Below are 27,530 nucleotides of genomic sequence, written 5' to 3'. Positions count from 1 at the left end.
TTTAAAGTAAGGGTGTCTGTGTAGCCTAGTCCTTTCATGGTCTCATTCGTCCCTCTAGAGTTTCAGGCTAAGTGACCAAGTCTGATACCTTCTCTGACTGTCTTTGGTTACGTTTCTGTGCCCATTTGCCATCGTTAGAGTCACCTTTTTGTTCAATCGTGGTGCTCTGGGGAAGCCATTTGTCGTTATGACTCTAAACATGGTCTGGTCTGTCTGACTTTGTCTACTCACGTCCCTCACTAACACATGTACAGTTCAGTGGTGTGTATGTATGTGTGTGTGTGTGTGTGTGTGTGTGTGTGTGTGTGTGTGTGTAGGGGTGGTGGTGGTGTGTGTGTATATATGTGTGGTGTGGGGTATGTGTGGTGTGTTTATGTGTGTGTATGTGTGTGTGCATGTGTGTATGCATGTGTGTGTGCATGTGTGTGTATGTGTGGTATGGTATGTGGTGTGTGTGTATGTGTGGTGTGTGTGTGTGTGTGTGTGTGTGTGTGTGTGTTTCACAAAGCTATGAAACCATCCCCACACTCCAATCCCAGAATGCCTTTATCATTGCCAAAAGAAACCTTGCATTCGTGAGCATTCAGTTCTTCTCTTAACCTGTGGCAATCACTAAGCTCTTTACCAATGTTCTACGTTCACCTAGTCAGGATATTTCATGAAAGTGGGGGTTGAATAACTTGATTTTATAACCTCTATTTTATTGCTGGTTTCACCCATGGTATAAGTTCTACTCACATTGTAGCATTCTTGTTTATATGCTTGCAATTTTAAAATGAATATCTGTCTCTTGAGAATGTTGCAAATGCAATGTATCCTAAACTAGACAGCTTTGCTATTCTCCATAGAGAAAAATAAAACAAAGTATCTAACTTGGAATTCAGTTTAACTAGTTAACATTGGTATAGAAATACAGTCAAAAGTTTAATCTCATTAATTGAGAAATCAGGAAAATGAACAACTAAGGTGGGCATAAAAATGATTGTCTTAATAGACCTTTTCCCCCCAAGTCTTAGTGAAAATTAAGAGAGATGCCAGGCTCATGAAGTATGGTTTTCATTTATTTATTTTATCACCCAAAGAAATTCTGCACTGCTGAGTCGGCAAACGCATCTGTTGGGCAGCAGAAAACAGGAAAGAACACGAGGCACAGCTGAATTTAGAAAGTTAGAGATGCTCGCATCTGCCACACGAGACGGACAGGAGAGCCCTTCCAGCAGGCGAGAGAGCAGAGCGCAGACAACAGATGTGAGAAAGGTCCCAGAGCTGTCAGATTTCAGCATCCTTGTGCCGAAGAAGGGAGGCGCCAATATGATTGATGGGCAGAGCCTGTATAAAAACGGTCCACCTCTCAGCAGCTGCTTGTCGAGCTGACCCGCACCATCTCTCTGCTGCCCTCGGGGTTTCTGTCAACTGCTGCTAGAAAGGAAAAAACCCTTTGGAGAGTAATCTTTTACTGTGGTCATGCCAGAACCCACTAAGAAAGAGGGTAAGAACACCTATAAATATTCTTATTATAGTCTCTAATATTTATTTTGGTATTTATTTTTAAACAGTTGTCTGTTTAAAAAAAAAGACTATGAAACAGTAGAATTACTGGGATGGGGAGCAAAGATAAAAATTTTTTGAGTGTGAAGAGGCCAGGAGGCTATATAATTAACTGAGAAATATCTGAAAAGGATAGTTTATAAAGCAATATTGATGCCAGTGATTAAGTAGAAAATGTATCCTTCAGTTTCCAGAGGTCTTTAGAGTGCTTACATCAAAGATATGAGCTGCTCACTGTCAAGAGGCTGGATTTTCAAGCTGATCTCCCTACTTTGTTTCTCTAAATTTCCACCTTGTGTTTGCAGTTTGCAGGGGTTGGGGCCGCAGGATGCTCTTTCAAGCACTTGGTAAATTCAGTCAAGTTTTCAAATAATAAGAATCTGTGATATTATTTGTAGGATTTTTCTTTTTCGCAGGAAGACATTTGAAATACACAAATGAGACTTCTCCTCCCCCTCCTCCTCTTCCTCCTCTCCCCTCCTCCTCCTCCTCCTCTTCCTCCTCTCCCCTCCTCCTCCTCTTCCTCCTCCTCCTCCTCCTCCTCCTCCTCCTCCTCCTCCTCCTCCTCCTCCTTCTTCTTCATCCTCTGGGAACCTAGCTTTGAAATTCTCGCTTGAAAAGAAAATCTTTCTGAATATGTCTGGTAGCATACGATCTTAAAATATGTAGCCTTTAAAAAAAATTACAAACAAAAACGAAAGACAACAAAGGAGTAGTTTTCATTAGAAGAAAAATTTCTCCTTTCTGTAAAAAAGGTCAGTTTTAAAGTTGCCGGTTAGTAAGTAAACTGGCGTTCGTGGTTATGAAGAGTGAAAATGTGCATTCACATAAACACGTTAACTACCTTTTCGTGGAAACGTCTTTCATAAACATTACCTCAGACTCTGGTTTCCCTTGGGATGGCATAAATCTTTCATCCTTTACTGAAGATTACAGAGGAATACCTTTGAGTCTCGGGCCAAGTTTTTGACGAGCCAAGTTTTTGACAAGCCAAGTTTTTGATGTTTTGCTTCTTTGGGACTGATACAAAAATGTAAAAATTTAAACCAAATCCGTTCCACTTGGGGCTTTTGAATCTTTTTTTTCCTTCTCCTCTCTAGATAAAAGCAAACCTGCACACATGCACAGACACATGCACAGACACACACACACAGGCTTAGCAGAAAACATAAAAGCAGTATTTAGGCTTTGCATTTTGAATTCCAAAAAGTGCTTGATACCGTTTTTGTGAAGAACTTTGCAAAAAGACGCACGTGTTGAAGCTGGGGTTGAGCTATGAACCAAATTCTGAAAAGGCTTTTAAGTATTTCTTTTTCTTTATGTAATTAGGTAGTCGGTGCTGACAGGTCGGGGCGATCAGTTACAGGTTGGCCCTATTTAGTGGCAGAGAGCACTGACGGGTGAAGTCTTTCTCCCAAAATAACCGCACCAAATGCATGCATTAATATGGGAACTTAATCCCAACCCCGGGAAAGTGTGTGTGTCTAACCCCTGCGCAGTGTCTTATTTGTAATGCAAATGATTTACATGTGTATTAAATGTCCCTTTTATCTGATGGGTCACTTGACCTGCCCTTTCAAGGCTTACTTGGGTGAGGTGCCTTTTCTGATTCCCAACCGAAAACAGAAGATTATTTTTAATTAGTCTGAATTTCACTTGTTGTTTGAAATCCCAACTGAAAACAACCAGAAAGCTCGAAGATTAGTAAGTCAGGTGCTAGGCTGCAGAACCAATAAATCGAATTAAATTATTCTGCCTGCTGGGTGCAGTGGTGGTTTGCATTTGCTTTGGTAACTTGATCCGATCTACTCTACATCTAGAGAGGATGAAATTATAGAGCTAGAAAGAAGATATGTATTTTTTACTCATAGGTGTTTTATACACTTAAAATATAAATTCACATGAAGACTAAAGTGGTTTTGTTTTGTTTTTTGTTGTCAAAATATATATATATATATATATATATATATATATATATATATAATTTTTTTTTTCGGAGCTGAGGACCAAACCCAGGGCCTTGTGCTTGCTAGGCAAGCGCTCTACCACTGAGCTAAATCCCCAACCCCTGTCAAACTATATTTTATGGTCTGCGTAGGAGCCCCTGCACCCAGGACAGTCATTTTATACCCATAGATTCTTTGCTTAGTTTAAATTTGGCTGGTGGGAAGTGGCATCCCCCGAAGCATCCCTGATATATTTAAAAGCCATGGAGGAAGTGTAAAGATTTCCCTTTCAAATCCCCTTACCAGCAGAACTGATTGTTAAAGGAACTGCATCTTCGATTTGCCTTCCTGAGACTGTAGCCTTTAATGACCAACCGCTGTCATTTACATTCTGAAGAACATGGTAATTTCTGTGCTGGTCTGTAGCAACCACACGCCCTGTAGATGGATGGTTTCCCGGTCAATACTGTTGGCTGTTATTCCACCGAAACCACCCTGTGAACGACAGTACCAAGAATAAAACATGGCCGTGCTTCAGAACTACCTGGAGAGACACCCTCCCCCCTCCCCGCCCCAAGGAGCCAGCTCTTATAGCTTCACTGGAGCTTCCTTCCCCTCCACAGCTGGGAACACTAGGCTGTGAGTCTTCATAGGATCTGGCAAAGAGACCAAGTTTTCAGCACCTAAAGGTGCAAAGGACACCTCGCTTAGATGCTTCCACCCTGCAGTGGCCTAGTTCATGGAATCTGGTGTCAGTTCTTCCGGTAGTGGGTCATCCTAAGGAAGAGAAAGATGGGTGCAGCTTTGAACCTCAAGGAGAAAGTCTAGTGGGTCTTAGTATATAGCTCCTGTTTGGAGCCATGAAAATACCTTAGCTAAATGAAGGACTCCTTCGGAAACAGAAAGCATCTTTTTCCCTTGGTGGCGCTGGGCATCAAAGCCAGGGCCTCGTGCATGCTGGGTGTGTGCTCTGCTATGGAGCCCAGCATAGGAGTGACCATTTCTCACTTCCTACTCAGCCCTTCACCCACTGCAGATGCATTCGGACGACTGTGTCATTTACCCCATGGACTTATATTTCGGTCTGTATTCATATAGAACCGGAGGCCGTTACGTTTTTCTAAGCAGATGGTAAGAGAAGGCATGGAAAGGAAGCTTCAGTTGGTAGGAATCTCCCAGAGTGCCTTGCCGATGGATTTATTTATGTCTCAAGTATCACTTATGCCTGACTCTACTCTATTTCGAAGAGATCAATAAGGTGACTTCTCTCCATCTTCGTGGATAATTGCCCCATGGGTCCTAATATGCAAAGACAGAAACTGCCACTGGAAATTTTCCTTTTTCCAGGCAAAAAGAAACTACCAACCTAAAATTTAATGAAGTTTCAATAACCTTTCTTCTTGGGATGGAATTCTTTATTAGTTTAAAAATAGTATGGGGTTGTATAAAGGCAATGGGAACCAAGATTATCAACTGTGGTTTCATCCATGAAACCCATACAGTGAAAGGAGGGAACCAACTGTCACAAGTTGTCCTCTGACTTCCACAAGCTCACAGTGGCACATACGGTACACAGGCACCCACGGACACACACACACACACACACAATAAAATGTAATAAAAATATACAAACAAGATGAAATGACTCTTAAACCATAAAAAACGGTTGTACCCCTGCAGCATGTAGGGATGAAGCCTCAAGGCCTGGTTCTTTAGCATCTGCAGGAGTTGCTGACCGTTAGATTCTGTGCACTCTTGGAAGATTCTTTTCTCACACATTGGGTTGAGGCCTCAGGATGAATTTCACTTTTTTTTTTTTTTTTTTCTTTTTCGGAGCTGGGGACCGAACCCAGGGCCTTGCGCTTCCTAGGCAAGCGCTCTACCACTGAGCTAAATCCCCAACCCCTGAATTTCACTTTTATCACGTGGCATATCGGGTGCTGTCATATTTCGCATGTATAACTTGTCTGGAGAGACCAAACCTTGGGCGTTGATCAAAACATTGGGTGGGTTCATAATTTTCTCCTCTTTCATGCCAGATTTTTTTTTTCTTTAACGCCGAAAGCATAAGAAAACACAGGGTTCTTTACGGCCCCAACGGTAAAGGTATATCCAGGTAACTTCCGGAATCAAAGCCGTGGCCTTTCAGCTGTCTCACCATTCAATGAACAATCCTGGCTGTGTCTACGTGGGTCTTTTTTTTTTTTTTTTGGTTCTTTTTTTTCCGGAGCTGGGGACTGAACCCAGGGCCTTGCACTTCCTAGGCAAGCGCTCTCCACTGAGCTAAATCCCCAACCTACGTGGGTCTTTTTTAGTGGGCGCAGGAGGGAACACGGTCACAGAGACAATTTTCAGTCTGGAAGCTTCCCTCACTTCCTATACTTTTCTTCCTGGTCCCTAGAACCTCTTCATGTTCTGAGGATTCCAAAACCCAATCTGAAGCTAAGGCCGCATCCTTCACCTCTTGCCTATTTCTCAGCGTGGCTCGGGGCTTAGTCATCGCCGAAAAAAGGAGCCCAGGGATGGAAAGCCTCCCTCTCATATTTACTCTTCGACCTTCAGCTTCCACATGCAAGCCGCAGGGTGGCTTATTTGAAGTCCCAAAATAAACTTGATTTGGAAATATATATATATATATATATATATATATATATATATATACATATATATATATATATCGATAGATAGATAGATAGATAAGATATAGATATAGATATATATGTGTGTTTGTGTACACATACATATATATGATATATAACTTTAATTATATAATTATATAATATAAATCATATATATAATTATATAATCTAAATTATACTTATTATATATAATATGTAATATATAATCTTAGATTAGAAAGAAGTTCATTTATAAGAAGCAAGATAAAAAAATAGAGAAGAAAGGGGGAGGCCCTTTTGTTGGTCGAGAGCATCTGTCTTCCCTCTGGTTCCGCATGATCGTGTTTGTCAAAAAACTGATGAGGAATGTAGACATTCTACTGATTTTACTGCCAGGTGTGTTGTGGCAAAACATGCCCAGAATCCCAACATCCGGGAGGCTGAAGTAGGGAATGGAAACTTTAAGGCCACCCTGGGCTACATAGTAAGATGCTATCTCAAAAACAAGACAAAATGAAATGATCAGAACGAGTACTAGAGTATGAACCCCTCCTACCACCACCGCCCCCAACCCATTCAGAGAAGAGCTGCCTCGCTACAGGAGACTCACAGTGAAGGCTTGGTTGGGGTGTCTGTCTGTCCGCTTAAGAAAGATTACATGGAGGGTTTGGGGATTTAGCTCAGTGGTAGAGCGCTTGCCTAGCAAGCGCAAGGCCCTGGGTTCGGTCCCCAGCTCTGGAAAAAAAAAAAAAATTAAAGCAAGAAAGAATACTTGGGGTAAATGCACGCCGGAGGGGCTTAACGCTTGGCAGAATTCTTCTTTTTTAGTGCCTGCTTTTATGGTCATCTGTACTGCACCTGTTAGGGAGATAAATAAAGGACCAGGCGATTCTTTCCTCTCCCTCTCTCTAAATAAACCGCTTTAAAAAAAAAAAAAAAAACCAACTAGGGAAACAAGCGTGCTTCTTGTCTAGTAAGGCTGAAGACGCTTCCCTCTTGTTTCCAAGGAATTTCGAATGGCAGGGCAGTCAAGGGTAAAGGGACTGGTAAACAGGTCCAACATTCCCTGCTGGTCCAGCAAGCTGGAGAGACAGGAAACTTGTCAAGTACTTAGGTTTTCTTGGAGGCTTGCTTTATTTTGGGCCTGAGATATGGCTCTGGCCCACAGACGTTTTCATTTTTGTCTAAGTGGTGTCTCACTCTGCAGCTAGCTCATCCTGGCCTTGAATCTGCCATCCTCCTCCCGCAGCCTCTCCAGGGTGGGGAATACAGGCCAGCAACCATCTTTTCCAGGTTTCAAGTGTTTACTCTCAAGGTCTATGAGAACACATGCTTTACAGTGCTTCCTTATCGACGGCAATTTTAAAGACCGTCCTCCCAATACTCACGTTGGAAAAACCTACCCAAACTGAAGTCACCTTCAAATCAATCATCTCCTTAGCAATTTGAACGAAAGGATCTTCGGCCAAACTGTTGCAAATACATTCTTTTAAAACCTCAGGGGGTCAATGAGAGGAAGTAGGTGTGAAATTATTGCTGTTGCTTTTATGGACATAGAAAGCATGCTTGTTCTTTTAACGTAAATCGCTTATGACCAGCTTATTTTAAAATGACAACTCGGAGTCTTTACTGACCTCTAAAGAAGGTTTAACTATTATTAAAATTTTCTATTTTTACCAGCATGCCTTTCTAATTTTCTCTGTGGAGCCTCTCTCTATTAAGGGGGAATAAGATGACTCTTGGCCATCAGTGATTTCTATGCTCATTCTAATTCTAGGCCGCATCTCTAGATGCCTTTGTGTGTTAGATAAAAATATCAGAGAGAAAGTCTTAGCAATAAGAAATCAGCCCTGTCTCACTACCACTCAGTACCAACTCTTGAAACAAGGAGATCTTTTTTTTTTTTTTTTTCTCTCCTGAAACCCTTCCGTTGGTTCAGAGTGCAGCATCCTGGGGAAATTCAATAATCCCAAAAGAAGTTGGTTATTGAACTGTGTTACTCTGAGTTCGGTAAATTGTGAAGAATCTAGTTTTCATTCGGGAGCCAATTCCCCCAAACTGACAACACGCCGAATAACAAAGACCAAACTATAAAGAAGAAACCAAGACCTTGCCATTAAATTTCCCAGAAGCTGCCAATTATTTCATAAACCAAGAGAATATGACCTCTGTATCCCCATAGGGTTTTATTTTCATTTTTACTTTTTAACAGGCAGCCGCCCTAAATCAAAGTGATGGCATTGTCTTGTCCCACTTGAATCCGTTCTGCGTAGACAGGCTCAGGTTTTAACTTACAAGAGACTGCATGCGCACAGCCACACGGTTAGACGGCAAGCCAAATTCCAGGCTCTCCCCACCCTACAGTCTCTGCATGTGATTCCACATCAACACGTAGAGCTCACAGGACAGGTGTGGGTGGGCGAGTGAGTTAGCAGGGAGCAGGGGAGTTCATCCTGCCCTGCGTGTGTTTCTCCCTCTAAGACAAGTTCATGGGGAGCCAACTATAAGCTGACTCTCATTGTGTCTTTCAAGTTTAAATCCACTCCGATAAGACTTTTGCCCTTTTATGCTCCCTAAGAATCTTTTTATAGGCAAGTTTGGCACACAAATGAAATATCTAAAGTTACATTTCATATGTCAGGCGTTAGGTCTTGTGATTCTGTTTTACTTGAGTTTTGACTTGTTTTTAGTTATCTGTTTTCTTCTTCAAAGTCATTCAAGCCTTCTCCAGATAGCATCATAAACCTCCTCCTAAAATTCCCCAGGATGCTCTCCCTGGGACCTTTGTCTTTTATAAAATGTCATGCCATAGCCCATGTCCTATTTATAGTGAAAGTTGACTTATTCATACAATTGAACACTGTAGTCTATCATAGTTGGAATTAGATGTCTTTATGATTGTCCTCTGTATTTTGCATTTTTCATATATATATATATATATATATATATATATATATATATATTGTCATCAAACATTGCTGTATGGTACTAATGGAACATTCTAGATAGCTTAAATTCCTGCTGAACCATGTACTAAGTTCCATATACTTTCTATGCCTTGGTTCTCCTATTTATAAAACGTGATTAAAATAATACCTGACTTGCAAGGTCTTTGTAAAAATGGAAATAAATCAGGTAAAGTGCTCAGATCAAGACCTTACCATACAGCAAGACTGAAGGCAGTAAGTCCAGAGCCTTTGTCAGACATAAGGCATTAAACACTCACATGTGATAGAAGCTTTGGTTATTCCCAACAACATCGTCTGCTTCCTCCTAACCTGTTGTTAATTTATAACATGTAACCAGATAAAGGTTGTCTTGGGTTTTTTTTGTTTGTTTTAGTTATGGGTTTTTGAAACAGAGTCTTGCTGTGCGGTCTTGGCTAGCCTGGTTCTTTCTGTGGAGCTCTGGCTGGCCTTGAACTTGGCATTCCTCTTGCCTCTGTTTTTTGAGAGTTGGGGGTTACAAGCAGGCAATGACCCAATAGTTGGAGCTGGTATTATTGTTGCCATCAGGAGTATGTACTTGGGGTTGGGGATTTAGCTCAGTGGTAGAGCGCTTGCCTAGCAAGCGCAAGGCCCTGGGTTCGGTCCCCAGCTCTGAAAGAAAAAAAAGAAAAAAGGAGTATGTGCTTATTTTACTCAGAGTGAAAAAGCTTAGTTTTTATGCAATTCAGATTTTTTAAAAAAAGGGTCTATACTCCAGAGCCTCTGTTGTGTTCCCACTGAAATGTGTAGTGTCGAAGGGCCTCCAGCTGTCAGAAAGAAAAGGACACTGAGCTGTTTCTTTGTTTCTCTACTGTGGTGGGTATGACCTTTCCCACTTAGATGAAAATGTCACCTTGAATAGTTAAGCCTGTAACTATTCAACTGAATGCCACCAACAGTTACGACTTGGGTTTAAGGGACACAAGATTTCTCTATAGCTGCCTTTAGCAGTCCGTCTTCCTGATTCTGAATTTTTCACAGATAACTACATAAGGAGGTAGTCTCGACTGCACATGGATGAGATGTGTAACAAATCGAGTGCCACTGGTTTATTGCTCTGGAATCTTATTTTTATGACCTCATCTGGCATCAGCACTCTCTTTCCTCTGCTTTTAAAAAGTCACCCAAAGTGAGTCCCACCGGTGCTTGGTTGAAGGCCTTGAAGGGATTTAATCCCTTCTGACTACAAACAGAGTCAACAATACAGACCCCTGGGGGTAAGACAAAGTGGGGAATTTAAAGGGAAAAATATATTGACTATGCAAATCACTTGTGAAATTGTTTCCTTATGATGTGTGCTAAACGATTTCAACTTCTTGAAATTTGTGTCCAGTTTTACCCATGGGCCATTCTGACCTCATTTGATTGTCTTTGGATGCCTGTGTCTTCATCCTCTTTCAGTGTGCGAGTTGAAACACGTACAATGCAAACAAAACACAAAGTAATGGAGAGGTCTTTAAAAAAAGGGGGGGGGGGGGTTGGGGATTTAGCTTAGTAGTAGAGCGCTTGCCTAGGAAGCGCAAGGCCATGGGTTCCGTCCCCAGCTCTGGGGAAAAAAAAAGAACCAAAAAAAAAAAAAAAAAAAAAAAAAGCTCCGTGGATTTAGGGAAATTCCATCAAGCTGCAGTGTGAGTCACTGAAGTCTTCAGAATCCATGCACAATTAAATTTTGTCTATTCAGAGCCCTCAGCAACGTGTGGCCAGAGCAGATAAATCTGGATTACATGGGTTAAACCATTGTAAAGAGTAGGGCTGTCTGCAATGCTAAGGGTTCACTTTGTTCTAGAACCTGATAATCTTTAGCATTTTAGTCAATACTGGGTAGAAATGTTTCTAAAATGTAATATATCTGTACTTTAAAAAACCAAACCACCACCAACAACAACCCCTCTACATTTTAAAAAGGAAGCAAACAGGAGCCGAGTGCCGTTACACAGGCCTGGGCTCCCAGAAGCTAGGGGACAGAGGCAGGAAGATTAGTAGCTCAAGGCCATCCTTAGCTACATAGCAGCTGTAAGGTTAGCCTGGGCGACGTGAGATTGCATCTCAAAAACCAAAAGTGATCAATAGCTCACAGGGCATGTAATTTAACTTTGCCTTACAGATACTGTAGAATGTGTCATCCCAAGAACCCAAACTACAGTTTCGTTGTGTCAGATGTGTTTGAATTTGCATTTTGAATCACCATCGATTATTAGCTTTTCTGTTGCTCTTTGCTGAAAGGTCGCTTTTTTGTGCGGTCCATCACTAGATGAAACCCCGCCTTCTGTTATGTGCAGGGCCTGATGGACTAGCTACGGAGGGTTGACTGCAACCTTAAAAACAGCCGGCATCAAGAAAGCATGCTCCTTTCAAGGTCATGAAAACACAAGGTCATCACCCAAGGGCCAGCGACATCTTTAAAGTTGCTTTGTTTAGGCAACTTGCCTCCCCCAAGGCCAGTGTTCTGTGCTGGACCGAGACATCGGCGCATCTCAGGGACCTCAGTGAGGCAGCTTCAGAAGCTGTATTTGCCTCCCCAGTGGCCCTTGTAATTTTGAGATCAGCAGCTGTTACCTGGATAAGTGAATAAGGCAGATGGAAGGAAAATTATGGAGGAAGTGATAGTAAGGGATGTTGTCTCTGTCATTGTGCCCATAGGAAAACAAAGTTGCTACCTCCAAGGTCACTTTATAGTTTTGTTTTCCAACATATTGTTATCGATTGTTTGGAAATTTCACATAATGTGCCCCATCACATTCACTCCCAGTCCTCCCAGGTCCACCCTCCCACTTTTGAGACCTCACAAAAAAGGGGGAAGAGGAAGAGGAGGAGGAAGAGGAAGAGGAGGAGGAGGAGGAAGGAGAGGAGGGGGGGGGGAGGTGGTGGTGGAGAAAGATGACAGCCAAGTTTTTAAACGAGGTCTCACTATGTAGCATTAACTGTCCTGGGACTCACTCTGCAGACCAGACCAGCCTTGAACTCACAGAGATCCTCCTGCCTCTGCCTCCTGAGTACTGGGATTAATGACATGTGTCTCCCTATTTGGTCACAATTTTTTAAAAAAGATTTATTTATTGTTTATTGTATGTGGGTAGGTATTTTGTCTGCATTTATCTCTGTGCATCACATGCATGCAGTGCCAGAAGATGGTGTCAGATACCCTGGAACCACATAGAGTTGTGAGCCATCATCTGGGTGCTAAGAATTGAACCTGGGTCCTCTGTAAGAGCAGCTTCACACTTTGATCAATCAAAGCTCCAAATGAAGTATATATCATGAATGTATTCACGTTAAAAAAGGCCTTACCCAAAAAATCTATTTATTCTCACCTAGATACATATTTCACACACACACACACACACACACACACACACACACACACACACACACACACACTTATGCTTTTAGAACAGGACCTTGTTATGTTGCTAGGGACCCCTCAACCTTGGAAGTGAGTAGAATTTCAAGCACACCACTCTTAGTTATTGAAGGCATTGACCAGTTATTACATTGGAGAAAATTAAAAATCAAAAGATGTTTGAAACATTAATATATATAAGCATGCATTCTATCTGTCAGAACGCTGATGTCATCACATGTGTCCTTTGGGGGGAAAAAACTTCACAATTTACCAGTGAGAATGTCAATGAAAGATGAAAATTATATCTGAAAACAAAGAAGTAAAGTTGATATTCTGGACTCTCTAAAGGAGTCTTCTGGACTCAGGAATCCCAGCCCAGACTTTGAGAACTGTTATTATAAATCAAGTGTTTTCTTTTGGCGACAGGAATTTAATACGGCCGATTAAGGTCCCTAGATGGTAAGGTCTCCATGCAAACCGTGTTTTACCCTGAGGCTATTTCCTTCTGGCGTGCTGTTGTCCAGGTATTTCCTCCAAGTGGAGAAAGTGCCAGAGTCCACCGTCAGCACAGAGAATGCATCTACGGACTCAATGCCCTTTTAATGGAAAAAGGAAGAGAATTTGCTAGGCTACCAAAAGTGACCTCTCTAGCAGTGGGCTGGGTAAAGTCAATGTGACTGATGTGTACAATGTATATAACATTGTTACATATTTCATTTTGAGCTCAGAATGTTACCTTGAAAATAAGAAATACAGGTCAGCAAGATGGCTCAGCAAGGGAAGACTCTGGCCACCGAGCCTGAAGACCCGAGGTTTATACCTGAAGCACACACACACACACACACACACACACACACACGTGTTTTAACATGTAAATAATAATTAAGTCTGACCATGGTAGGCCACTCTTGTGACCCCAGCACTCAAGAGGTGGTAGATATGGGAGAATTTCATATCTAGCTTGATCCATGTATACTCTGTCTCAAAGATAAGTAAGCCCTATCATTTTCTTCTCCTCGGGGTCATATTACCAAAGGATGGCGTTAGAAGAGTCGTTTTTCCAAAAGCTTTCTCCATAGGTGACAGAATACAAACCACAAAAGACATAGCATTCAGTGATAACTTTTTTTTTTTTTGGTTCTTTTTTTTTTTTTTTGGGTTCTTTTTTCGGAGCTGGGGACCGAACCCAGGGCCTTGCGCTTCCTAGGTAAGCGCTCTACCACTGAGCTAAATCCCCAGCCCCCAGTGATAACTTTTTAATGTGTCCCTCCTGCCTCTACGCTTGTATAACATTCATGCGGTGTAATTAATTATGCCCTCCATAATATAAAAAAATGAGATGAAATTATACCTAAGGGCCTGCAGAATTTTTGAATGATAGTATATTGCTTAAATATATGACAATATAAAAATGCAACAATGTGGGGCTGCGAGAGATGGCTCAGTGGTTAAGAGCGCTGGCTGCTCCTCCAGAGGTCCTGAGTTCAAGTCCCAGCACCCACGTGGTGGCTCACAACCATCTGTAATGGGATCCCATGCCCTCTTCTGGTGTGTCTGAAGACAGCGACATACATAAATAAATAAATCTTTTTAAAAATGCAATAATGTAATAGTATTTATGTAAAGGTAGCATGACAGCTTAAATGAGATTACATCCAAGGGTCCACGGAATATTTTTAATGACAGTGTATTACAGTGTGAATACAGTGACATGTATTTAAATACATGACCATATGAAATATAACTGTGTAATAATAGTTTTATTATGGAAAGCTAGTATGGCAGCCTGGTGGGAGGCAGTGAGCCTATGAAGAAGAGAGAACTGGATGATGTCATTTTAGTGGACAGACACAGCCATGCAGAGAACTTCATGCCCTCTAAGAGTTAAGATTTCCCTCCCCCCCCTTAAGTTACTGACCACAAAACCCTTGGCATGGAAAGGGGAAATGGCTTCCACTGGCAGGTGAGAGCCGCCCCATTTATGGAGTTCCTGGTTCCCAGTGTTTCTTCAGCAGCTGAAGGCCATGTGTGAGGTTGTCTCATGCCTGCCACCAGTGCCCGTCAATTAGAATGCCTGGGCAGAAGCCGTGCGGGCCTGCCATCGGCAGCATACCTGGGCTTTTTACAGTAGGTGATCATAGGAAAAATCCACCATAAATAGATCAAGCGTCTGAAAGCATTTCAGCCTTGCAGAGGAAGGGAAAGCCTGCTGTGAACTAGAAACGATCAAAGACTCGCCGCTCGGGTCTAGGAGGGCAGACACCAGCTTCTTTGCTGCTCAGTTGTGTGGTTTCCACTAAGATCTTTGGGCTCTTTCTGGTTATTTATTTCCCTTTCGCCTCTCATCCTCTTCCTCCTCCTCCTCCTCTTTCTTCGGCAACTTACATGGTCCTGCTCTTCCAGACCTATTGGGATGGTTTTCTGCTAACGGATGAGTACGGAGAGGGGAGCACCCTTTATCCAGTTGCTTCACAAAGTTCGGGCTCAGTATTTTAGCTTTTAAGTAGGCAGAAGTTTAGTGGCATCTTGCGTTGTCAATATCTATCTGCCTGTTTAAGATCTGGAAAGTTAGCCAGAAGAGGGACCTCTTGGCTATTACTACACAGGGAACCACCTACCAGCTGCCTGGGGGGTATTTACCCAGAAATTGGTAGGACAGGTTCCTTGGTTCTACTCACTTTTCCAGCCTAGATTTTTAAAGGGGGACAGATTCCTTAGAAAGGAAAGGGGTGCATTGTTCCTGAGAGCCACTACCCTAGCCGCGATTGCTCTCCTGCCCTTGTTAAGAAACGCAAGACATGTGTTGACAGTTAAGATGAAATCTAAAAGATGGATTTGGGCGAGTGCCTGGGAGCCTCAGCCAGCAGGAGGACAGCAATGGAAGACATAGTGTTCCCTGTGGGTAATACAGCTGAAGAAGGCTCCCCGTAGAGCAGCAGGGGACTGTTCTTGGTTTCTTGGCAGGGAGGAGAAGGGGCTTTTGTGCGGTAGGAGCAGCCTGCCAGTCAGCTATATTTATAGAGCACCTGCTGTGTGGAACTTGGAAAAGAAAAGTAGACGGGCCTTGTCCTTAAGAAGCTTGTGACCAAAGAGGGAAGAAAGGCCCTCGGCTACTGTAAACGCTTTAGCATTTACAGCCATCTATGACCTGGAAGTTGAAGAGGGGACCTTGAAGGGTCTGAGCTGAGCGGTGATGCTCCACGGGTAGGCTGTGGGCCAGCAGCACCAGCAGTGCCCACAAGCCTGTGAGAAATGCGGAATTTGGAACTTGGCCACTGATCTCCCCTCACAACCTGCGGTTTGATCAGATCCTGTGCAAACGGCAGTTTCTGATGCTCTAGGGTCCACGGAAGTCCCAAGTCCCGAGTATTCTAAGAGGGCAGAGTGAGGAGGGCAACAGAACTAGTCAATACTGGCAACCATTCATGTGCGAGTCCCTTAAACACAGGGGTCTCCTCTCTCAGCCAGCTTCGTAAGCCAGACTCACAATGGGTACTGCCACCTACCCCATACCCGGTGGGGGTAAGAGGGATATCGCTACTAACGAATGGCTACCATAGCAGCAGCCAATGAACTCGGTGTGTGTGCAAATGATTTTAGTGGCAAGGCTGATCATGCCAGGATCTGTCCGAGACAAAGACATGAGAAAGACACACAAGCAGTAATACAGGCAATACTAAAGGACACCCCATGGGGGTGCTGAAACTTTGGGAATGGTTCATTTTCTGAGTCAAGCCTGCTTGGCTGTCACCATTTCTGGTCACCGATTGCCTCTAGGTTGCATGAACTCCGGAAATGACAGGAGGGTTTTATTTTTTGTTTTTGTTTTTGTTTTTTTTTTTCCATTCTCTATTTGTTTTGACACAATTGATGACTGGTTGATGACTGATCTGCTTCTCTAACTTGTGAACTGCAATGCTAGCAATGAATTATACTCAGTTTAGTAGTAGCTCCCGTTTTACAGTTAGGGTGCAGGGGGAGAGGACATCTGTCCCACTCCGGGCTGTCTTCTCAGCCACCACCCCAATTCCCCACACATTTTAACACTGAGAAGTCCCTGGTTCTAAAAATTAGACGAATCCTTAACAGGTGGCATAAGTAGACAGACGTTTCTTGTTCAGGTGTGGCCAAGTAAAAATGAAGATCATTAAGAAAAACCAGGAAGCAATGACATTTAGACCATGCATTTATTAACCCTTTCTTTCCTGCGGACCACCCTGAGATGGAGACTTTGTTGTTAGTTCAGCTTCCTAATCAGGAAACAGAGGGATGTTCCGGGAGGTGGAGCAGCATAAGAGATCATGTGACCATGAAGGTGATTTGAGAGAAAAGTGAAGTAACAATGTTGCAAAGTCTGTCAGCTCGCTTCTTCTGCCTCCTTCAGAGCAACTGAGAAAAGAAGCACAGGCCTGCGGCAGAGGGTAGGCTCTCAGGCCAGCCTGGGGATGGGGATGGGGATGAAGGTATGGACCCTAGCTTCCCTCTAGAACAGTGGTTCTCAGCCTTCCTAAAGCTTTGACCCTTTAATTCAGTTCCTCATGTTGTGCTGACCCCCAAACCATAAATTTATTTTCATTGCTACTCCTTAACTGTAATTTTGTTACTTTATGAATGGTCATTGTAAATATCTATGTTTTCCGGCGGTCTTAGATGGCCCCTGTGAAAGAGTCATTCAATCCCAAAGGGGTTGCGACCCCACAGGTTGAGAACAACTGCTCTAGGAGGTACAGAGCCTAGCTTCTCCTCATGAACTGTGTGGTCTGTCGGGATTCAGTTCCTGGGCAGAAAAGGGGATAATCACAAGCAATAACTCTCTAGAGTTAAAAACGTCAATTTAAATTAGTCCCGAACACAACAGGAGTCAGTAAGTGATGGCTGTGTATTTGTTGACTGCAAAGTAACGGGCTTTTTGTGTTCTTCAGAGGGCAAATTTCCTTTTCACAGAAGCATACAACTTTCACTTCCATGCAGAGGTCTGAGCACTGACGGCCTCTGACTCTGCAGCTTGGTCAATCGTTACAGCTGGCTGGTAAAACTGTGTCTCCCGGACCTGAGGCAGCTGAGTCAAAGCTCTTAAATCCTCATTGTGTTTTTATATTTTGGCCTGCCGAGTAGTGCATGGGTCCTTCAGACACAATGGAAATGGACAATTTGTATTCAGGGCATGCGCCCAGCTTTCAGCATCCAAGATGATTCTAATTTATTTGGTTAGAAATCACCCAAGGCACTAGTTGGATCTTAAAACAAAACAAAACAAAACAAAACAAAACAAAACAAAACAAAACAAAACGAAAAAACAACCCCATAGCTGTCCGTAGGAAATATGCCTTGTGCTGTGTGTGGTAATGCATGCTTGGAGGTCCGACAATTTCTAAGGCTGGGGCAGAAGAATTGCAGTGTGTTCTAGACTAGCCTGGGCTACACAAAATGTTTGATGCTAGCCAGAGCTCCATAGTAAGATCTTGTCTCAGCCACAAAGCTGAGAGCCTGATTCAACTCAATAGCTTGCCCACAACCACCCATGCAGCCTTTCTACATTCTTCTGTTAGCTTACGCTACACTTACTGTGTTTTCAGCAAAGCAACAAGATGCCAGGGAGATTGGAAAAATAGGCATCCCAGTCAATATTTAATTGGAGAAGGGGATAAGTATACTGAGACTGCTGGGAAATAACCAAATCATAGCTGATGAGTAGTATATTATGATAAGGGACAAAAAGAAGGTCACAGCCCAGAGGGCCTTGGAAGAAGCCATAGAGGTGGGCCAAGTATAATAGTAGGGTAGGGTAGTTCCAAAGCACAATAAACGACTTCTACAACTGTGAGGAGGAAGGATCGGGAGACAGCACTGTCTGCAGAAAGAGCCAAGAAGAGGTCTGTGGGTATGGGGTAGCCATGGCTCAGGCCACAAGATACTATGTCAGAGAAACTGGATTCCTACACTGGTACTCTGATATCTGTCCATGCACCTCAACAATTTACCCAGAACCAAGTTGTCAATACCAGGTTCCCATTCCTTCACTCTGATCTCTGAAAATAAAAGGGCTAAGGCTTCCTTCTTCTAGTGGACAACGGCATTGATGATACTTTCTGTGAATGCAAGCATTCTTGACAATGGCATCTAAAGGGATATGTGTTTCACTCTGTCTGTGAATGACCTCACATCCTGCCATGTTATCTTCTGCTTGCATGGAAGGTTCTGTGCTTTTTCTCCTTTAATATCTGCCTAAGTAACCATTCATCCATCTATCTATCTATCTATCTATCTATCTATCTATCTATCTATCTATCATCTCATTAATAAATAGTAAAATACCTCCTGACCACCAGAATATTTGCAAAAAGAATCAGATGGGTAAGTAGACAAATTGAAGCTTTTATCAGGTACAAATTTTGATTTTTTAAAAGATTTATTTATTTATTATATATAAGTACACTGTAGCTGTCTTCAGACACACCAGAAGAGGGCATCAGATCCCATTACAGATGGTTGTGAGCCACCATATGGCTGCTGGGATTTGAACTCAGGACCTCTGGAAGAGAAGTCAGTCCTCTTAACCACTGAGCCATCTCTCCAGCCCCAAAATATAATTTTTAAAAGACATGGCTACACTCTGCGTCCCTGCATTTCTCCTTTTCTGATTTCTGTCATGGCACAATCCACTCATTTGTTTCAACTCATTCCATCCTGACCAGGCTAAACGTCCCATGCATTCCCACAGCCCTGCAGATATGAAGCAGCCTAGACAGGGACAAAAAGGAAGCTCCTGGGATCCCATTATCTGCCTAAAATACAACTTTCTTATCTTTGGGTTTTGTTTAGTGATCAAGTGGGGGGAAACACTTTTAAAGGAGATTGCCTTCGTTAACATTCTCTTCCTGTTCTGGAATTAAGGCATCCGGTTTACTCACACAGAACCAATAACACCCAGTTCTGAGTGCCTACGGGAAGCCCACAGGGACATCTGTACACCCTTACACCCTGGGGTGTGCCTGTAGCTACTTGAAAATAGTATGTGCTCTAATGGAAGGTTCCTTACCAGACTGCACGGCCGTACCGCTCCACACTTTGCACACCGCAGACACAAAGTCACATGTAAAATCTCCAATCCTGCGCTTTAGAACTGCTTGGTAGGCATAGATAGAAGTCTAGGCATGTATCCTTAACGAAACCAGCATGGGGACAGCTTAATTCTGTTTCCCAGAGACCATAGCTTTGCCTTGTAATGAATGAAAAGCCACAGAATCAGAGGACTGAGGGCTGTGTTGTGCTGACCTTTCAGAAAGTATCCTTGTGGAAAAAAAGACCTTACTGGAGTCACCTTGGTGCATTTTCCTTGTTGCTGTTGTTATAAGGAACCACTCCCCTTCTCCCCACCATCACTACCAGGCAGTTTTCCCTCCCTCCTCTCCTCCCAGTCCTTCCTTCCACCTCCCCTCTGCACCCTCCCCCCATTCCACTCCTCCTTTTGAGAAATGGGCAGGCTCCCCCGGATATCAACCAGCCATGGCATATCAAGTTGCAGTAAGAGTAGGTGGTTCCCCTCATATTAAGGGCAGACGGGGCTACCCAGTAAGAGAAAAAGGGATCCAAAAGCTGGCAATAGAGTCAGAGGTGGCCCCTGTTCCCACTGTTAGGGGTCCCCTCAAGAAAACCAAGCTACATTACTGTGCCAACGGGTGACCTAGGTCAGTCAGTAAGGGGACTTAAAGCTCCACAGTACACGTTTGTCATTTTCTGGGTCTCATTTTGTCCTGACAGCAGCCCTCCAATATCAAATCAATGCCATGGGCATGATTCCAGACAAAATTAAATACCTAGTCTGCACTTGCTTGGATGAGGTTTTGCGTGTTTTCACATTTCGAGACAGACTTTTAGATAGCCCTGACTGTCCTGGAGCTCAGGGGACAGACCTAGATGACAACGAACTCCACTTTTCCTGCCTCTACCTGGAAAGGACTGGGATTACAGGTGTGCGCTGCTCCTTCTGGTCTTGAATGAATAATGAAGCCGCGAAGCCGCAAGGCCACGAGCTTAGCCTGGATCTTCGCCTCATCTCTGCTCTCTCTGGCATCACAGTACCCCACCTTTATCAGGTCGTTTGGGGTCCTCGGGTCCCACCACACACCACAAGGCAGTGTGCTGGGCCTCCAAATGCTACGGCTGGTCCTCTGTCAGCAAGCACAGGAAGACACAGCCAGACACAGCCAGAGCAGAGCCCCCCTGACTTATGAGAAGAGAGCCTAACACTTCCGTCATTCTTTTCCTTTCTAGAAAATGAAGTGCCCGCCCCAGCCCCTCCCCCAGAAGGTAAGTTAAGCCATCGCCTCATGCATTTGAGCCGCGGATGCTGAAGTCCGTCCCAGCATGATTTGGTCTCCGTGGATGCTGTGAGCTTTAACCTACTTTCTACTGAGACACTGGATGATGACAGGTGTGATCAGTTGATAACAAAAATAATCCAGTGTGTTAACCCGATTTGAACAGTGCTTCCTATGGTACATTTTCGGATCCTTTCCAAGTCCTTCAGTCACATAAGAGTTGTTGCTGGCTTCACATTTCACCTTGGTTAAGGGGAAGCATTGATGAAGCTATCCCCGATTTAGTGAAAGACAAAAGTTTCCGTGTTTCTTGTGATTACGGAACATGGATCCCATCTCAGCAGCTTCTCGACTCGGTCTACGTCACCATCGGGCACCTTCAGAAACTGTTAAGGAAGTTTGCAGAAAGGTTTGGGATCCCCGTGACACATCCCCAGATCCAATTTATTGAGTCATTAGTATTTGCTTGCCTACCAGATTGGGGGGTGGGGGGAGGAAATAATTAAAAGTATCCAGCAGAATTCTTGGTAGGACTGCATGCAGCCAGGAACATACCAAGTCTGCTTTACATGTAGGAGACCTGTGGGTTAAGGCATAGACTAGAGACTGGAGCAGAGAGGAGACAGCCCAACGGATGGTTAAGAGCTCAGTATAGCCCTCAGGAATCGTCGGTGTATTCTGCCAAGAGGAAAGAAGCCAAAAATCATGTGCACTGTCCCACAAGCCACCCAGCCAGGCCACATTGTCCCACAAGCCAGCCACCAGGCCAGAGAAACAAAAACATAACAACCACAACAACCTCTTTCTCACCACCCTTCCGCCTTAAAGAGGAATCTAGTAAGTCACTCGCTGGGCTTTTACCTCACACACAACTCCAGGCAGCACCCTAACCCCGGAGACGGAGACAGGGCTCTCTTCCAAACATTTGAAAGCTGAGACTCCCTGTACCAGACACAGCGTGGAGTTCTAAACAGATATAGCAGTTTCCTGTACTGTTGGTTTGCAGGAAAATGGAAAATAAAACAAGGCCTGCAGAACAATGAACCACAAGTCAGCAGCTATGCTGACACGCTCACCTGTCAGGGTAGCATGCTGGTTACCTGAGCTGGCAGTGTAGTGTGGACTCAAGGTGTGGGAGGCCACTGCTGCCTAGTTCTGCCCGAGTCAAATAGAACTGAATAAAGTTTCAATTTCTAGCCCCCCTCCCCCACCACATCTCTCTCTCTCTCTCTCTTTCTCTTTCCTTTTCTTTTCTAGAAATTTATGAGAGGATTATGTAGCCTTGGAAGGAGATAGCTTCTCAGAGGGCAGTCTGGAGATCCAAGCTGCACATAGAAGCCTCTTTGTCTAGCTAGGACGACCAACCTCACTGAAAACCTTAAGCACTAAGGAATACAGCTGAATTTCCAAATGAATGAAACGGGCTCCCTGCCCCTAAGAGGTCAAATAGGCAAGCTCAGGTTTGCAGTTGTCAATCTTGAAGCCACTGGAGACTTGTGACATTCTTCTTAGGATCTCCGTCTTCCTTGCCCTTTACTTCTCGTATTTAAAGCTTACCTTGGCCCTTCCTGAGCACACTGAGAACCTAGAGGCCATGACAAATACGCCTTTCCCTTCTGCCAGCCGGTCGGAGGTTGTGCTAGGCCACTATCAATTATGTTTCTCTTATTCTGCCATATTTATTATACAATACTGAGCTACTACGGCTAAAAAGCCTCCTTTCATACTCCGTTGAGATAGTCCTTAGCTGAGATCTGGCTCTCTAATTATGGAGACAGTCAGACAGACAGGGTGTGGAGGAAAGAACTCATGCATGAAATGATATTTAATGGGGTCTTTTGATTGGTTGGTTGGTTTGGTCTTGTTTTTGCTTGTTTGTTTGAAACAGGGTCTCCTGTATCTCAGGCTAGTTTTGAACTCATGATCCTTTTGGTTCCATAGAATTACAGTGTGAGCCACCATGCCCTGCTGTGGTTGAAACAGTTTCTTGTGTTTTTTGTTTTGCCATCTTATTTTTTATTTTTTTTTAACTTTAATCGATTCTCTGTGAGTTTCACATCATGCACCCTAGTCCCGCTCATCTCCCGGTCTTCTCATATCCACCCTTCACCCTTGCAAACTACTCCCTAAAATAACACACACACACACACACACACACACACACACACACACCACCACCACCACTACTACCACCACTACCACTACTAATAAAATCAAAGCATAGAAAACATCCCATCATGGAGGCCATGTTACTTTAATGTTTTAAGATGTATTTGTATGTGGGTATCTGTGTGAATGAATGCACATGCTCATGTATGTGAGTGCAGCAGAAGCCAGAAGAGGGGTGGCGTTACAGGCAATGCTGGCCACCTGACATAGGTGCTAGGATCCAAGCACAGACTCTCATGTTTGAACAGCAAGTTCTCTTAGCTACTGAGCCATCCCTCCAGCCCTAACAATTATTACCTCACACATACTATCTTCTCATCTCTAAACTGTCGTGATTCTGAACAGAAAGAAATACAAGGTAGATGACGGCAACTGACCAGGTCTGACCTCACTGCCCTCTTAACACATCTATTGCCACCCAACACAATCCAGAAGATCTGTGTGCCCACGAGAACATTTTTGAAACTGCAAACATCTCACAACTGTTTTATACCTCCTTGTAATAACCAGAGGCTAAATGTCCCTGGCTGACCTCTAAAACAAAGTGATCCTCAGAGTATAATTAGTTCTACTCTGATATATAATATGGTCCTGGTAGAGTCAGGTGTATATGGGTTCTCTCTCTCTCTCTCTCTCTCTCTCTCTCTCTCTGGTGGGAAAGTTTGTCTTATTGGGACAGGGGCTCTCTTTGTAACCCTGGCTGTCCTGAAGCTCAAAGACTGTAGACCAGCCTGTCCTTGAACTCAGAGAGATCCTCTGCCTCCAACTTGTGCGTGCTGGGGTTAAAAAGTATGCCACCATACCTGGCCCTGGGTTAAGTGTATTTTAACAAAATGTGTATTGCATGGTTTTGTCTAGACATTTAAAACGATCACATTTATTAACTGCTTTGATTAAGGGTTAGAGTGAGTCTGAACTACAATCCCCAAACTCCCGATTAATATGTAGCATAACGAGTATGAACCAACATTATTAACACAATCATTTATTTTCTTCCTCTCCCTCCACTCACCCAATAAAGTGCTGTAAGACACTTTTAAAGATGTGCTTGTACTTTCCACACAGAACCAAATAAAGACAAAGAGGCGGGAACCACTCCAGCAAAAGGTGAGTTGGAGAGAGGGAGAGCTAGACTGAATTCAACAAGGCAAGAACAGGAAGGGGTCCTTCCAGGTGTCGTGTGACCCATGACATTTCCTCGAATCAGCTTTGTCTGTGTGGCTTCCAGTTCCTCATTTTCAAGATCCGATGGGCATAACCAAATGGTGCTTTGGTTTGTGACTGTCACGCACCTTTCCAAACAAAGGAAAACCACCACAAAACAATGTCAAAAGCAGTCAGGGAGAGGCTAGCACAGGAGTTGGTGACTTGGTCGTTTCTGAGTTCCATTGAGCATCGGAGAAAAGCCGTTTGATCCTGGTTTGTTTCCGGTGAGAAAAATCAGCTGATTTATCCAGATGTTTCAGAAAGGTTTGCCAGGGTTTGGGTCCTACGTGAACTAGTTCAGGTTTTACTAGCAATCGTTAAGACTTCATGACACTTGAGTATGTACTCCTGGGGGCACACTGATTTTAGACACTGGCATTTCAAACACTAAGCAGACATCGTGTAACTGCTTACTGAATTGAAAACTGGCTTATGGGCATGATGCTGACCCCTGTTCCGCACTTTGTGGAGACGCTACAGTTTTGGAAAAGAAGTAGTCGTCAACATGTATTTCTGTGACTCCCTGTGGCTGAAGTCATTGTCATCGTGGGCATCTCTTTCAGCCTTCCACAGAGAAAAGTTTTCTTGGAAACGATGGATGCTTTCGCCTTATATGCTTGCATCGCCATTTTTGCGTTAACATTTATTTGAGTCCTGAAGAATGCAGTTTAAATTTCAGAATAATTGTTTTCTGACTACAGTAAGATTCTTTTTTTTTCCCTGAACACAGCCCAAAGCCTGTTAATTATGTATTTGTTCTTTTAATGTCATTGTTCATCTCCTAATTCCCAGGATACTGTTTCTTACACATTAGCAACATGTTCCTTTCTGCTAGTATACTAGCTTCTCTTCAGATAACCTGAACTTACTGTCTTGTAAATGAACTCACAGCGGTAGCACATGGCTCTTGGTCCTGACCTTCAGGAGTGCCCACGGACAGTACCACGGATGCTAATCCTGGCTACGTGGCCATGGCTCAAGGCTATTTTCTTACAGAATGCAGACAGTGCAAACTCCTAGAAATCTTTCCATGATATGTGTTCAAGGAGATTTGGATGTCCTGGCTGAAGTCACTGTAACATTATTCTCCACAGGACCCACGGAGTGTACCTCTGCTTCCAAATTTGGAAAGGTGCTTGGGCCGACCTGTAAGGCTGAACCAACAGAGGGATGATGTAATGCCAGAAGGCAAGCGGTCATGGTTTAAACAAAGCCCGGGCTTGACCCTCAATCTGCAAAGGTCATCAGACTCTATTTATATGCTTAAAAAATTTTTATAAACTAAATGCAACCAGTCACCAGACACTTCCTCACAGAAAACAAGTATAACACAAGAGTAAGGCCAGATGAGGGAATCTTGTGATTTTGTAGCATTTTTTTCCCCTTCTTCTTATGTTTACAGAAGATAAGTTAAAGGCATGACTTCTTACAGCGATGTGCCCAGGTTCATAAACCGCCTGGCTTGCTTGTTTTTGTTTTGTTTTACAGAGTCACTCTTCCTATTTGGCAAGTCAGTTTCATATAAAAGGGGATGCTCATTCTTAAACAAGGAAGCTAGGTGAATGGTTTCATTTTATTTTCTGTCCTCTTTGACTACCACCCATTTGCCTCCAGGACAGGGAGATTTCAAAGAAAATGCTGAGTAATAAGAAAAAAACAGCCTGGGCTGGAGAGATGGCTCAGTGGTTAAGAGCACTGACTGCTCTTCCAGAGGTCCTGAGTTCAAATCCCAGCAACCACATGGTAGCTCACAACCATCTGTAAAGAAAAAAACAGCCCATAGGTTCAATGGGATTGCCGGCTGCACTCCTCTGCAGTCTTGACTAGCAATGCCTTCCTCTGCTCAATTCCTCCTACTCTGGGTCTTCATAAATTCTTTTTTAAACTGTCCAACTCTGGTTTCAGTTCTTTTTCAGCTCACCCCTGACCATCTGGCTCATTTCCATCCTTCCTTCTTCCTCCTGATTATTCTTGGACCCGTTGCCTCTGTCATTTACGATTGTCCCCAGTTAGTCACGTATTAATGGCTGACCCCTTTCCCTAACTAGATCGCTGCCTGTCGATGGTCAGGCACGATGTCTTTTTTTTTTTTTTTTTTTGGTTTTTTTTTTTTTTTTTTTTTTTTCCGGAGCTGGGGACCGAACTCCGGGCCTTGCGCTTCCTAGGTAAGCGCTCTACCACTGAGCTAAATCCCCAGCCCCCAGGCACGATGTCTTAACACCTCTTTGGTCTCCTCACCTCCGTTCCCTCCAGCATCTGGTGCAGAACCTCACATGACAACCTTCCAATAAGTACTTGCAGAATGAATGGACAACTGAATTTCCACTCTGGCTTGCTTGCTGCCCATGCCCATGGCCATGCCCATGCCCAGAGGCGATCTGAATAAAGTTTTATTTCTCACTTGCCGGGCAAGATGCATATTTACAGTTCGAACGTGAGGGTAATATAGACAGCTTGCTCAAAGCTTCGAAACATAGTCTTGCCTGGAAATGAGTTCTGAACTTACCCTGCTATCTTTCATTACTATGTCCTCTTGTCCTCTGAACAGTTGAAATACATTCAATAAATAAGCTCTAAGATTATCACTATTAACGATATTTTGCTGCACTGGAGAGATGGCTCAGCGGGAAAGAGCACTGATTGATCCAGGTTAGACTACCAGCACCCAGGAGGCAGCTCAGAACCATCTGTAATCGCAGTCCCAGGGGGCTCTGACGACCTCTTCTGGCCTCTACAGGCACTGCCTACACAAGTTTCCGGCATACCATCCATACAGAAAACATTGAAAACAAAGGGAAATAATTTTAAAAGATTATGTTTGGGTGAGTTATTCTGAGACAACTTCAAATTTTACTTGGAAATAATTCTTTTTTTTTTTTTTTTTTTTTTTTTTTTGTAGCCAAGGAGAGTTGCTTGGTCTTGCCATTACCCCTATAGCTGGGATATGGGGATATGGTGGCTATGTCTGCCAACTTCTTCAAACACGACTAGTAGTTTCTGAGTTAGTCACAGGAGTACACACCTAGAAACCTAGCACCTGAGGAGCTGAAGTAGAACAACTGAGTTCCAGGCCAGCCAGGGCTACTTAAGGCCCTATCTCCAAAAGTAATTTTTTTTCTTAAGTATCCTCTTTGCTCAGTTTGTGTGTGTGTGCTAGTGCAAAACAGGCGTGGTTAAAATAATTACTGCTCCTTTTGTTTTTCTTCCAGAAGAATGCTTGCTTTTTGTAGTTGCTGTAAAGAAAATAAAATTGTATTTACCTTTCCCAGGGATTAACATTACCACACAAGCTGTCCAAAATAAATCTCTCTCATAACTTAAGCAGAAGTCTCCCGTCCTCCTCCTGGAATGAGTGTGACTGGCACATGAGGAAATGAGTCAGCAGATATTCT

General features: G+C 43.5%; 1 protein-coding gene and 1 long non-coding RNA gene across 36 annotated transcripts in view; one reads left to right on the top strand and one right to left on the bottom strand.

Annotated features, from left to right (window-relative positions):
• Positions 1-1,362: 1,362 nt before the first annotated feature.
• Mybpc1 (myosin binding protein C1) overlaps positions 1,363-27,530 on the top strand; it is an 85,598-nt gene continuing 59,430 nt past the window's right edge. For 17 of the 35 annotated variants that reach the window (XM_087557852.1, XM_087557866.1, XM_087557860.1 and 14 more), the window contains exons 1-3: positions 1,365-1,489; positions 20,717-20,752; positions 23,998-24,039. In XM_087557852.1, coding sequence (XP_087413978.1) covers positions 1,465-1,489; positions 20,717-20,752; positions 23,998-24,039 — 103 coding nt within the window. In that variant the 5' untranslated portion in view covers positions 1,365-1,464. Of the gene's footprint in view, positions 1,490-20,716; positions 20,753-23,997; positions 24,040-27,530 lie in introns of all 35 variants that reach the window. The other 18 variants (XM_087557861.1, XM_087557868.1, XM_087557865.1 and 15 more) reach the window with 2 other exon arrangements.
• On the bottom strand, positions 3,798-5,233 carry LOC120093549 (uncharacterized). The gene is made up of 3 exons (XR_015625203.1): positions 5,167-5,233; positions 4,178-4,271; positions 3,798-3,989 (listed from the first exon to the last, which is right to left on the bottom strand). It is a non-coding gene; the product is annotated as an uncharacterized LOC120093549 (long non-coding RNA).

The sequence above is a fragment of the Rattus norvegicus genome, chromosome 7, assembly GCF_021556685.1.
Source record: "Rattus norvegicus strain SHRSP/BbbUtx chromosome 7, alternate assembly SHRSP_T2T, whole genome shotgun sequence".
NCBI classification, from domain to species: Eukaryota; Metazoa; Chordata; class Mammalia; order Rodentia; family Muridae; genus Rattus; species Rattus norvegicus.
This window is presented reverse-complemented; position numbering and strand designations above follow the sequence as displayed.